Raw genomic sequence first — 13,976 nt, 5'->3', positions numbered from 1 at the left:
CTATCAGTGTCCAGTCTGTCCATTCAATAATGAATTCCACTGAGGTTCAATATATATGAACATGATGAACAGATTTTTTAGTAAACAAGCAGTACCTTTCCCAGAAAGGTGAGATGCTGGACAATCAGATGGGCACTCTCTGTCTTCCCAGCTCCACTCTCTCCACTGATGATGATGCACTGAAACATAGGGACACATCAACACCTTTTGTCATCGGGATGTCTCTAACAAGCACATCACTAGATCTCTAAACAAAGAAAATGTTTTTCTTTAATGCCAATGATAACATTATTCATATGAACCGGCATATCACTAAATAGGACTTCCTCAAACAAAGTGTATCCCCCCTCAAGTACCTGGTCTTTGCAGAAGGTCACCATGCCCTGGTATGCTGCATCAGCAGTAGCAAAGATGTGGGGAGGATTGTCTGCTCGCTTCACCCCATGGTACAGCTTAGAGAACTGTGAACAGACACCCCACATTAGAATATCAATACCGTTCTGTCTTTACAGAGGTGTTAAGCGGAATTATGGCACACAATGGCACTGCCGTAGCAAACAAACCTGTGGTGAGTAGATGCTTAGAGTTTGAAAAGGATTGAGAGCGATGAGGATGTCTCCAACGTACGTGTATATCTGCAGCTCGTCATATCTCTTCGAGAGGTGTTTGATGATGGTCTCCTGCGGAGAAGAAGTAGTAGAACACATACAGTGGGTACTGTGTACAATACCTACATTATTCACATACCGTCCTCTCGTCCAACAACAATGAAGTCAAAGTATGAAATCTTACCTCATCTAAAAACTCCAGGTTCACCAGATCATCATCGGGACTTGTCTCTATTATGAGTGTTTTACGAGTATTGATTCTTTCATGCCTGTTGGAGTAAAGGACATAATACTGGGTTAGAAAGCATTACAGTGATGAAAGAATACAGATACATTACTAATACTAATCTGGATATAAAATCCATTCATTTAGATGGGTTGCCGGTTGGCCCATAAGGGTGTTCCCCAGGGAGATCTCCACCATTATCACAGGCTGTGATTGCACTTCATCGCCGTTTGACCTATCACTCTACAATGGGGCCTACCGGTCAGAGGTCAGCACAGAGGCAACTGCCTCATTGGGATTATGCAAAACCCCAAGGGCCTACTGCGGTGATGTTTGTTGGTGTGTGTGTGTGTGTGTGTGTGTGTGTGTGTGTGTGTGTGTGTGTGTGTGTGTGTGTGTGTGCGTGTGTGTACACATGTAAGCGAATCGATTAATCAGCACTTTTGTCAAAAACATCAAGCTTTAAAATAACAGTTATCACTAAAATATTGCACCCAGAAATTCCAGTCAAGTTCAGATACTAAACCTAACATGAACAATGAAATGGACCAACATCTCAGTCACAGAGTGTATCTCTTCTATGATAATAAATAATAGATACACTGAGTGTAGAAAACATTTCCATGACATAGACTGACCAGGTGAATCCAGGTGAAAGTTATGATCCCTTATTGATGTCACTTGTTAAATCCACTTCAACCAGCATAGATGAAGGGGAGGAGACAGGTTAAATAAGTATTTTTAAGCTTTGAGACAGTTGAGACATGGATTGGGTATGTGTGCCATTCAGAGGATGACAAGACAAAAGATTTAAGTGCCTTTGAACGGGGTCTGGTAGTAGGTGACAGGCGTACTGGTTTGAGTGTTTCAAGAACTGCAACGCTGCTGGGTTTTTCACGCTCAACAGTTTCCCGCGTGTATCAAGAATGAGGCTGTTCTGAGGGTAAAAGGGGATGGAACTCAATATTAGGAAGGTGTTCCTAATGTTTTGTACACTCAGTGTATATGAAGTGAATAACATAATAGTAAATCCCTCCTACGAGTGAACAATGATTTCCCATTTCGGAAGATACATATCACAACATAGGCACAGACACATGCATACACATACGCACTATACACACACGTACACATGGATTTTGTGTTATAGATATGTGGTAGTGGAGTAGGGGTCTGAGGGCACACACTTAGTGTGTTGTGAGATCTGTTATGAATGTATTGTAATGTTTTTTTTTAATTTGTAGAACTGCCTTAATGTTGCTGGACCCTAGGAAGAGTAGCTGCTGCCTTGGATCCATAATAAACACAAATATTCTGAGTAGAAATCCTACAGAAGTTCAACAGGGAAACATAATATCACAACTGCCAATGGAGCACTGTGTAGTATGGAATCCTCAACACTTTCTTCTCCAGAGACATCCCTTCTGAAAAAGAGTAAAGGCCCTCAGCTTGTACCTTCTCTTGCTTCGAAGCATGATACATGTTGTAAACCATTCCACCTACTTAAATCTGCCTGTCTCCTGTCTGTGCAGTGTGCTGATCTTTGGCACCAGTGACTAAAACTGGGAAAGCACAGTTCATTTTCCTTCAAGCCTCTAATCTCATTATGCACTTTCACTGTGGACAGGGACATAAGATCACCATCTCACCACACACACACACACACACACACACACACACACACACACACACACACACACACACACACACACACACACACACACACACACACACACACACACACACATGGCATGGCATCAAGACTCTCTCTTATTCAATGGCACGTGTACTTAGCTCTTTTCTTTAGGGACACGGAAAAGTATTCCACAAACAGATCATTGGGGAAATAACAAAGTGAACAGAATCATTTTGCAATCACAAACAATCGTTTTTGAATAAAAGCTCATGGCATCCCAGATATAAATCATTCAAAATTCTTAATTCAGTGATAATGCAAGGTTGAACAGTTAGCATTATCCACAAGTAAATCAATCTGAGACTAAAGTGTTTTATTCCCTCATTAGTTCAATCATATGGGTGGAGGACTGCTCTGTCCTAAATGCTCCTCGTTGTCACACTGTTAAAAGATCCATTGGGATAAAAAGCTTTTCTTAATCTAACTTTGAGTCAGCACAATCACTCCTATCAAATTAGTTCCACTCCCCTAACTTCTCTTTAATCACATCATTTTCATAACTTCGACTACACATCATACACTATATATGCAAAAGTATGTGGACACCCATTCAAACTAGTGGATTTGGATATTTCAGCCACACCCATTGATGACAGGTGTCTAAAATTGAGCACACAGCCATGCAATCTCCATAGACAAATATTGGCAGTAGAATGGCCTTACTGAAGAGTTCAGTGACTTTCAACGTCAGTTCATCAAATTTCTGCCCTGCTAGAGCTGCCCCGGTCAACTGTAAGTGCTGCTATTGTGAAGTGGAAACGTCTAGGAGCAACAATGGATCAGACGCGAAGTGGTAGGTCACACAAGCTCACAGAACTGCTGGGTGCTGAAGCGCACAACGCGTAAAAATCGTATGTCCTCGGTTGCAACACTCACTACCAAGTTACAAACTGCCTCTGGAAGCAACGTCAGCGCAATAACTGCTTGTCGGGAGCTTCAGGAAATGGGCTTCCATGGCCAAGCAGCCGCACACAAGCCTAAGATCACCATGCGCAATGCCAAGAGTTGGCTGGAGTGGTGTAAAGCTCGCCGCCATTGGACTCTGGAGCAGTGGAAATGCGTTCTCTGGAGTGATGAATCATGCTTCACCATCTAGCAATCCGACGGACTAATCTGGGTTTGGCGGATGCCAGGAGAACGCTACCTGCCTGAATGCATAGTGCCAACTGTAAAGTTTGGTGGAGGAGGAATAATGGTCTGGGGCTGTTATTCATAGTTTGGGTTCGGCCCCTTAGTTCCAGTGAAGGGAAATCTTAACACTACAGCATTCAATGACATTCCAGACGATTCTGCGCTTCCAACTTTGAGGCAACAGTTTGGGGAATGCCCTTTCATCATGACAATGCCCCCATGCACCCAGCAAGGTTCATACAGAACTGGTTTGTCGAGATCGGTGTGGAAAAGCTTGACTGGCCTGCACAGAGTCCTGACCTCAATCCCATCGAACACCTATGGGATGAATTGGAACGCCGACTGCGAGCCAGGCCTAACCGCCCAACATCAGTGCCCGACCTCACTAATGCTCTTGTGGCTGAATGGTCCCCGCAGCAATGTTCCAACATCTAGTGGAAAGCCTTCCCAGAAGAGTGGAGGCTGTTATAGCAGCAAAGGGGGGACCAACTCCATATTAATGCCCATGATTTTGGAATGAGATGTTCGACGCAGGTGTCCACATACTTTTGGTCACGTAGTGTATCTGGTACACTAGTTTTTGCGGACACAACAGTTGAAGGAAATGAAACCCTGCCACCCACTGGTGAGAAAACACATCTCATCTCAGCATTTCATCCAGTTCACTCTGTCTTGCTCCATAGCATTGTCTCTCAAATGTAGATGAATTAATCAGCAATAACAGATACATAACATCATTTGATTGATAGATTTAACAGATGTCATCTCAGAGAGATACATCAATGAGATCTGCAGAGGGGATTGTTTCAGAATTCTATAACTGAGAATCTTAGCATTTCTCTGAGTAGACGACACACTTACTTGGTCTTGAGTTTGCAGCCCAGGTCTTGTTGCTCGCAGATTAGTGTGGACAGCTGTTGACCGAGAGCCATTTCTTTGCCATGGGCCTGCTTAATGAAGGGGTGTTCCAAGAGGTGGGTAACAGACGGACGAGTCTCAAAATCTTTTATCAGACACCTGTGTAGCGAGAGAACGCAATTACAACATCATAATACATTATAAAAAAGTCAAAAGTACAACCTTTTTGGGGGTTTAAACCCTCTGATCACTAACTCACTGATCACTAATACAATGACCTGAACATTTTACAAAGCGGAATTTTCTGGATTATCTCTGGTATGAGTGTGTTCAGTAGGGTGCTTCTATGGAGCTTCTCATCAGTGCTTCTGTGTCTAGGTGACTGACCAATGTGTCCCCTCTGTGAGCACCACATGGTCTGGTCATCACCATGGCCCCCAGTGCAAACAGGTCTGTTTCTGGATGGCCCCTATCTGCTCTTTGCAGTGTTTACTCAGAGCCCACTTTTTGCCATAGTGGTCATATCCCAGCAAACCGGGAACATTCACAGAACATTAGCTAATATTACCATTAAGTTCTAGTTAGGGTTTTATCTAACATTAGGATGATAACATCCCCAAAACATTGTTTTTGATACAAATAAAAAATCATTCTCAAAATGTTTTAAATAAAATATCCTTGGAATGTTCTCTTAACATTCACTAAAATGTTGTGCACAACATCTGTAACAACTACCACAGAACATTTACCAAACGTTCTCATTAGGTTTCCGGGTAATGTAATAACACAATGTACCAGTAATGTTTTAGAACATAGTGCTGCAATTAAATGTGAGAGCAACGTTCTGGTATACTTTATACAAAAATTATATAATCATCAGCACAACTGGACTGTTTTTGTGTTATGAGAAGAACATTTGCAACAACATAACGAATGTTCTGGGAACTTTCACAGAACCAATTTCTGTTAGCTTGGATCTCACTATTCTACTGCCTTTACATTATGATATAATCAATATGAAATATTTTCAATCCAGAGGCAATACATTGTTGTTCAAATACCTTTATATCATAAGTAAAATAATTTGTAAAATATGTAGTCCATGGACATGGTGTGATACCGTTTCAAATGGTGAGGGTATTTAAACCAGCTGCCTAGCACTCCATTTGAAATGTATGTTTTTTCAAAACAAAATTATTCTGAAAAGACATTACCAATAGTCATCACACTGTATCTATCCCTTCCATTCAGAATATCCATCATTCCGTACCTAATCTAAACACTTAAATGCCTGAATATGTTTTGGTGTACTGCAACACAACAATGCAGGCAGGCGAGAGATAAGAGAATAATACCAATCTGACTCCTGCTACCTAATCTAGGCTGAAATTCTGCTTGCTCTTTCTATCAGTTTTTATGCTCTAGAAATTCATTCATATAATTAATTAGTGTCAGGACATTAAGCAGAGGCTGCAGCCATTAGCTGAGCTGTGCAGCCAGGATGCTAAACATCAGGCTTTGTTATAAAAGGCAGCTCTTTTGGCTGCACAGGGACAGACACTGGCGATGCATTTATTATCGAGAGCAATGACAGTAGTTACCTACCCACCCGCACACACACTGGTCTGGCTGAGAGCTGGAGAGTCCTCACAAACAGCCTGCCAGGCCTGATAACATTGTCCATGCTCCACACATTGTAGCCTGGTGGGCTTTGTTTGAGGAGATTATTTCTGATCTGATATCATACAATCCATTACCTCATACTCATGAGAAAGAGAGAGAAAGATTAAAAAAGCACCTAATAAAATGCATTGTATCTGAATATGGAAAATGGTCAAATAGAGGAGGATGCATTACTATAAGACAGGGATCATCAACTATATACAGCTGCGGGCCGATGTTTTCTTGAGCGGATGGTCAGTGGGCCGGAAAATCATTACAAATAATTTGCAGACCGCAAATTGACGGAAAGAAGCCCAAGCAGATATAATATTTCACTAAAACATAATCATTTCAAACCTTGCTTACAATCTGGAACAGATTTCCAAAATGTAAATCACTTGGAGCTGATTTGCTGGTGTTTTTACAGTCTTTTATGTCCCCCACCCCCCTTTCTTTATTTTTTGCTCAGAAAACTAGGCGAGGACAAACAAAATCACCATCAGTTGGGGAACCCTGCTATAAGACGTTTCATTACATTTTTGGGGACGAATCAAGTAAAGGTTGTATGAGCTGTGTTCTCTAAGAATGTTCTCTAACTGAGTTTTTTAAGAGAAGCAATAAAGACGTCAGCATTCTCAATAAGGAAGGCAAAAAGGAAAACAATGAGGATCCTTACAATAAACAAAAAGTATTCACACCCCTTGACTTTTTCAAAATGTTGTTGTGTTCAGGGATTGGAACCTGTTCAGGGAACAGAACCAAAAACCTATGTAATTTTTCAAGAAACAGAAATGGAAACAGAAACGAAAGTAATCCGTACTAGGCCTCCCGAGTGGCGCAGTGGTCTAAAGACCTCACAACAGATCCGGGTTCGATCCCGGGCTGTGTCGCAGCCTGCCGCAACTGGGAGACCCACCGTACACTAGCAACTCCTTGTGGCTCCCGGGCTCATGCACGCTGACTTCGGTCGCCAGCTGTACGGTGTTTCCTCTGACACATTGGTGTGGCTGGCTTTCCGGGTTAAGCGAGCAGTGTGTCAAGAAGCAGTGCGGCTTTGCGGGGTCGTGTTTCAGATGGCGCATGGCTCTCGACCTTCGCCTCTCCCAAGTCTGTACGGGAGTTGCAGTGATGGGACAAGACTGTAACTACCAATTGGATATGATGAAGGGGTAAAAAGTACCAAAAAATATCTATAAAGAAAGTGATTCATACTGTTCCGGAACAGAAACATTATTTTAAAAGCATGGGAACCGGTTTTAATAACATTCTTTTACATTCCAGGCAACAAAGCCCTCACTCTGTCACTCAAAAACGTATTCCAGTGTCTGCCTGCAAGCTGAACATATTTGCCAGTGTGTGTTTGTGTTTAGGCTACCTGCCCCTCCCCCCTCAGAAGAATAGGCTACTGTACTGACATTACAATTCAGAAGATAGGGAGAGATATTTCAAATTAGATAGAGAAGAATGGATTCACTTTTTTAATGCTAGTTAAACTTAGGGCTAGGGGGCAAAAAAATATGTGCCCATTTTTAACTGCCTCCTACACCAACTCAGAAGCTAGAATATGCATATTATTGTTCAGGTTTGGATAGAAAACACTCTGAATTTTCTAAAACTGGTTGAATGGTGTCTGTAAGTATAACAGAACTCATATGGCAGTCAAAACCCTGAGACAAATTCTGACAGGAAGTGGATACCTGATGTGTTGAATTACCTTTAAGCCTATGCCATTGAAACACACAGGGGCTTATTAATCGTTGAGCACTTCCTATGGCTTCCACTAGATGTCACCAGTCTTTACAAAGTGTTTTGAGTCTTATACTGTGAGATCTGACCGAACAAGAGCCTTGGAACGGTGGTGGCCGATTAGACTCTGGCGCGCGAGTTCATGTTGGGTACTCTCGTTCCAATACGTTTTAAAAGAGAATGCAATCGTCCGCCTTGAATATTATTCATGTTCTGGTTAAAAAAGGCACTAATGATTTATGCTATACAACGTTTGACATGTTTGAACGAACGTAAATATTTTTTTCCCCCTCGTTCATGAAGAAAAGTCCGGCGGGCATAGATCATGTGCTAACAACACGGAGATTTTTGGACATAAATTATGAGCTTTTTTGAACAAAACTACATTTGTTTTGGAACTGGGATTCCTGGAAGTGACATCTGATGAAGAGAATCAAAGGTAATGGATTATTTACATAGTATTTTCGATTTTAGATCTCTCCAACATGGCGGTTAGTCTGTATCGCAAAGCGTATTTTTCTGGGCGCAGTGCTCAGATTATTGCAAAGTGTGATTTCCCAGTAAGGTTATTTTTAAATCTGGCAATCCGGTTGCGTTCAAGAGATGTAAATCTATAATTCTTTGAATGACAATATAATATTTTACCAATGTTTTCGAATAGTAATTATTTAATTTGTTGACTGGCGGTTATTGGAGGGAAACGATTTCCTCAACATCAACGCCATAGTAAAACGCTGTTTTTGGATATAAATATGAACTTGATAGAACTAAAAATGCATGTATTGTCTAACATAATGTCCTAGGAGTGTCATCTGATGGAGATTGTCAAAGGTTAGTGCATAATTTTAGCTGGTTTTCTGCTTTTGGTGACGCCTGTCTTTGAATTGACAAAACATTACACACAGCTATTGTCAATGTACTCTCCTAACATAATCTAACTTTATGCTTTTGCCGTAAAGCCTTTTTGAAATCGGACAACGTGGTTAGATTAAGGAGATGTTTATCTTTCAAAGGGTGTAAGATAGTTGTATGTTTGAGAAATTTGAATTATGACATTTAATTGTTTTCAAATTTGATATTTCACATGTTGTTGATAGGGTGTACCAGGGGTGGAACGCTTGCGTCCCACATAGCCCATAGAGGTTAAGAATACTTCTTAGGGATCGGTGTCCCGTCAACGGGACAGTTGTAAATCATGCAGCGCCTTGTGTCACCATCGCAGATTTTAGAGAAACAACAAATGTCGGTACATATAAGTGTCTTATATCATCTGAAAGCTTAAATTCTTGTCAATATAACTGCACTGTTCAATTTACAGTAGTTTTTACTGCAAAAAAATGCCATGCTATTGTTTGAGGAGAGCTCCTAACAACAAAACACTTTTTTCACTGCGATAGGTGAAATGTGTACTTACATTCTGAAATCTTGCTCTGATTTATCATCCAAAGGGTCCCAGAGATAACATGAAGTGTCGTTTTGTTAGATAAAATCCTTATTCATATCCTAAAAAGGTCCATATAGCATGCACGATCGATTTTGTATTTCCACTCGTTGAATTTGCAAAGAAAGGAATCTGTGAAAATCTAACCCTAAATGTTGTTTCAACCAGACAAATCACATTCATATGTATTCCTCAGAGATCCTAGAATGTAACCAGACTTCACTATATCATTAGGACACCATATTTGGTCAGAGAGCAACGCCTTCATGGCACGCCGATGACGTGGGTGGTCTTCACTTGAACAACTTTAACTTTGTCAAATAAGCACCAATCGGGGTCAAACGAAGCTAGCTAGATAGCCAATGAGCTAGGCTTTACGGGAGTATCCGGAAACCCTGTATCAGTCGTAAAATGTAGCTACTAACCTTGTGTGACAGCATGCCTTTTCCTTTTGGACAAAAATTATAAGACTATTCAGTTATGAAAACTGGTTGTTTTGCAAATGTTGAACTTATAATATGGCTACTAATACTGGAAAAGCTAAATCAAAGTCTAAGTATACAGATTTGATGATATTCTTGCAGAAAAATTTAATATGAATAAAAATGTCTCCTTCACGATTTGCCCAAATGTACCTGGGTGACTTCACACTAAATGTCAAGTAATTCGCTCATACTTCAAGTTATGCATCTGAAACTTTGCACATACACTGCTGCCATCTTGTGGACACCATCGGAATTACAACCAGAGTGATGGCTGGAACTGGGACCTTTCTCTTGCATTTCAAAGATGGTGGAAGAAAAAAAACTGTAGTTTTTTTCTTTGTATTTTCTTCTACCAGATCTATAGTATTATATTCTCCTACATTCCCATTTCCACAAACTTCAAAGTGTTTCCTTTCAAATGGTACCAAGAATATGCATATCCTTGCTTCAGGGCCTGAGATACAGGCAGTTAGATTTGTTATGTCATTTTAGGCGAAAATTGAAATAAAGCGAGCTATCCCTTAAGAATACTATAGTCCTAGTTATTAAGTTTCATGTTGGATTTATTAACTACAAAAAGGTAAGAGGTTTTTTCAATTCTGGTGCTGCTCTGCACACACAAGAGTGTTAGCAAGCTAGCTCAAGCTTGTTAGCTAACTAGCTCAAAGGACATTCAAAGTTCCTCCATAGAAGCCGCTCATCGTAGGTATAATTAGGTGGACATAGCTAATTCAGATAATGCATGTCATAACAAGATGCCCAGCACTTCAAGCCTCTTCCTCAACCCTCTCTTAGGTCATGGCTAGAAGGGATCCAGCTTTTGTCAAATTAAAGTCAAAAGTACAAATTAATTTAAAATGAAATGCTGAAATGTCTCAAACCCTTTGTTATGGCTTGCCTAAATATGTTCAGAAGTAAAAATATGCTTGACAAGTCACATAATAATTTGCATGGATTTTTGAATGACTAACTCATCTCTGTGCCCCATCTCTGATAATACAATTATCTCTAAGGTCCCTCAGTTGAGCAGTGAATTTCAAACACAGATTCAACCACAAAGACCAGGGAGGTTTTCTAATGCCCGCAAAGAAGGGCACCTATGGAGGGGTAAAAAAAAAAAAAAAAATCCCTTTGAGCATGGTGAAGTTATTAATTACACTCAGTTGTTGGAGAGGAAGGAAACCGCTCAGGGATTTCTCCATGAGGCCAATGGTGACTTTAAAACAGTTACAGAGTTTAATGGCTGTGATAGGAGAAAACAGAGGATGGATCAACAACATTGCAGTTACAACACTATACTAATCTAAATTAGACAGAGTGAAAAGAAGTAAGCCTGTACAGAAAGAAAATATTTAAATATATGCATCCTGTTTGCAACAAGGCACTAAAGAAATACTGTAAAAAAAAATTGCCTAAGCAATTCACTGAATACGAAGTGTTATGTTTGGGGAAAATCCAATATAACACATTACTAAGTACCACTCTCCATATTTGCAAGCATAGTGGTTGCTGCATCATGTTCTCGGTTTGCTTGTCATCGCTAATGGAATAGTGCTAAGTACAGGCAAAATCCTAGAGGAAAAGCTTTTTACTAGACACTGGGAGATGAATTCACCTTTCAGCAGGACAATAACTTAAAACAAAAGGCCAAATCTACATTTACATTACATTTACATTTTAGTCATTTAGCAGACGCTCTTATCCAGAGCGACTTACAGTAGTGAATGCATACATTTCATACAATTTCATACATATCATACATTTTTTTTCTGTGCTGGCCCCCCGTGGGAATCGAACCCACAACCCTGGTGTTGCAAACACCATGCTCTACCAACTGAGCTACAGGGAAGGCAAATCTACACTGGAGTTGCTTACCAAGAAGACAGTGAATGTTCCTGAGTGGCCAAGTTACAGTTTTTATTTAAATGTACTTGAAAATCTATGGTAAGACTTGAAAATGGTTGTCTAGCAATGATCAACAACAAATTTGACAGCGCTTGAAGAATTTTGAAAAGAATAATGGGAAATTGTTGCACAATCCTGGTGTGGAAAGCTCTTAGAGACTTACCCAGAATGACTCACAGCTGTAATCGCTGCCAAATGTGTTTCTACAAAGTATTTACTCAGGGGTGTGAATACTTATGTAAATTAGATATCTCTATTTAATTTTTAATACATTTGCAAACATTTATAAAACACGTTTTCACTTTGTCATTATGGATTAGAGTTGGGTGAGAGAAAAAATATACTTGATACATTTTGGATTCAGGCTGTAACACCACAAAATGTGGAATAAGTCAAGGGGTATGAATACTTTCTGAATGCACTGTAAATGAGAAATCAGCTTCTTTAGGGTACCTATAACACAACAACACCAACTACTTGTTACTGTTCATGTGGGCCTTGAACCATCTCCTCAGCTCTCCAGCTTCACCAAATAATTAAATAACAAGCCACACAAAGGTACAACATCTTAAAGCAGGACTTTCCTACATGCATTATGAAACAAAAAGGCCTGTATGATAGGCCTTATGACAGGGGATCCATTCCAAGCAAAGCTTTAACAATATTATAACGCAGTAGTGTACAGGTCATACAACTCTACATTGGACTCAGCTACAGCTTCTAATCCATCTCTGACAGACCTCGTGCTATGATAAATGCACGACTAACACAAATAAATGAGTCTATTACCCCAAATGGTTATGGGTTCACAGCTGTACTGTTTGATGTTTCCATTATTAATAATGAATTAATAACCACTGCCTTTCAATCTATTCCACCACTAATAATAACCCCAAATCCCCCCCCCACACAAATAAACCCAGAAGAAATAGATTTTTTTCTCTCTCATTTACTTGCACTGCATGCTAGATATTAAGGTTGTATATTCAGCGAGACTATTATGGGCCAATGTTGACATGATTTGTTTTCCACACTGGAGGGACTGATTACTTATCTTGTCCTAAAGATATAACTGATAAGTCAGTAGAATGAGTTTTTTCCTGTGACAGATTTACGCAAATGAAAACCGAGGAAATGCGAGGAAGAGAAAAGGGTTGATACAATCTATCTTAAAAAAAAGATCAATTTCTAGTCCTTTCCATTTCCAGTGATCAAAGGACGCCCAGAACCAAATGCGTAACCAGTGCATTCTGCCCCCTTGGCCAAATGGGAAAAGATTTAGGTCTCGCCATTGAAACCCATTCAAATAGGCTTGTGTTGTTTAAAAAGTAACAATGAATATATTTTGTTGTCATCACCATTAACCAACTGCATTAGAGCCAGTTGGTTGCAATCACTTCAAAGACTAAATAAACACAAATAAACATGTATAGATACATTATCCCACTGGATTAGACCCAACAACTTCATTACTGTAGAGGAACACATTCATTTCAGCAGGAAGCAACTTCATTGTCGTAGAAAGAGCAGGATACTCACTGGGCAATGAAGTGACTGAAGCTTCTGCACCACTCCTCTGGATTGCGTAACGTAGGGGAAGGGTTTCTGAAACGAATACACAACACAAAAATCATCATTCCTGGATACGCATTATTTTTTTATTTTTTTTATTTTTTTTACATTGAACTGAAATGTTTAAGTTACTGATGGTGTTGTTGTTGTTGGCCTAAACACGATAGTTCTCATGAGACTGGAGCGTCAGAATGGTAGGGTATAATCTGAGTGCTGAGTATAGTCAGTGACAAATGATAACAGCTCCTCAACTGTCTGACAGGAAGCATCTGCCAGCAAGAGCCAAAGTTATGGGAGCCAGTAATACCTCTGTCAGCAGCATTTAAAGAGACCATCTATAAAGAGGCAAGCACCTCAAGACTAGTTCAGTGGATGATATCGGGACGGAGCCAGGGCAGTACCAAGGCTCAACAACAGGGCGTTACCATTCTTCAAGTTCAAAACATGCTCATCAAAGAAAATAAAGAAATAATGTAATGGGGAAGATGGTGATTAAAGTTATGATTTTGCTCATACTGTAATTTTGGATAGGGTGCTTTTGTACACTTAAGCTTTCAAACTTAATTTTCAAAGTATCATCAACTCATTTCTAAAACGGAGCCAGCTTTGTACATCTAAGGCATGCAAAAACAACCAAGAACAAATG

General features: G+C 40.0%; 1 protein-coding gene across 2 annotated transcripts in view; it reads right to left on the bottom strand.

Moving 5' to 3' along the window:
- Nucleotides 1-13,976, bottom strand: part of myo3b (myosin IIIB) — a 97,742-nt gene that overhangs the window by 64,744 nt on the left and 19,022 nt on the right. For both annotated transcript variants that reach the window (XM_029711107.1, XM_029711108.1), the window contains exons 9-14: nucleotides 13,298-13,363; nucleotides 4,523-4,678; nucleotides 793-877; nucleotides 564-680; nucleotides 357-461; nucleotides 96-179 (exon numbers count right to left, since the gene is read on the bottom strand). In XM_029711107.1, the coding sequence (XP_029566967.1) occupies nucleotides 96-179; nucleotides 357-461; nucleotides 564-680; nucleotides 793-877; nucleotides 4,523-4,678; nucleotides 13,298-13,363 (613 nt within the window). The remainder of the gene's footprint in view (nucleotides 1-95; nucleotides 180-356; nucleotides 462-563; nucleotides 681-792; nucleotides 878-4,522; nucleotides 4,679-13,297; nucleotides 13,364-13,976) is intronic.

The sequence above is a fragment of the Salmo trutta genome, chromosome 24 (genome assembly GCF_901001165.1).
Source record: "Salmo trutta chromosome 24, fSalTru1.1, whole genome shotgun sequence".
NCBI lineage: Eukaryota > Metazoa > Chordata > Actinopteri > Salmoniformes > Salmonidae > Salmo > Salmo trutta.
The sequence above is the reverse complement of the archived record's forward strand: the minus strand, read 5'-3'. Positions and strand labels throughout refer to the sequence as shown.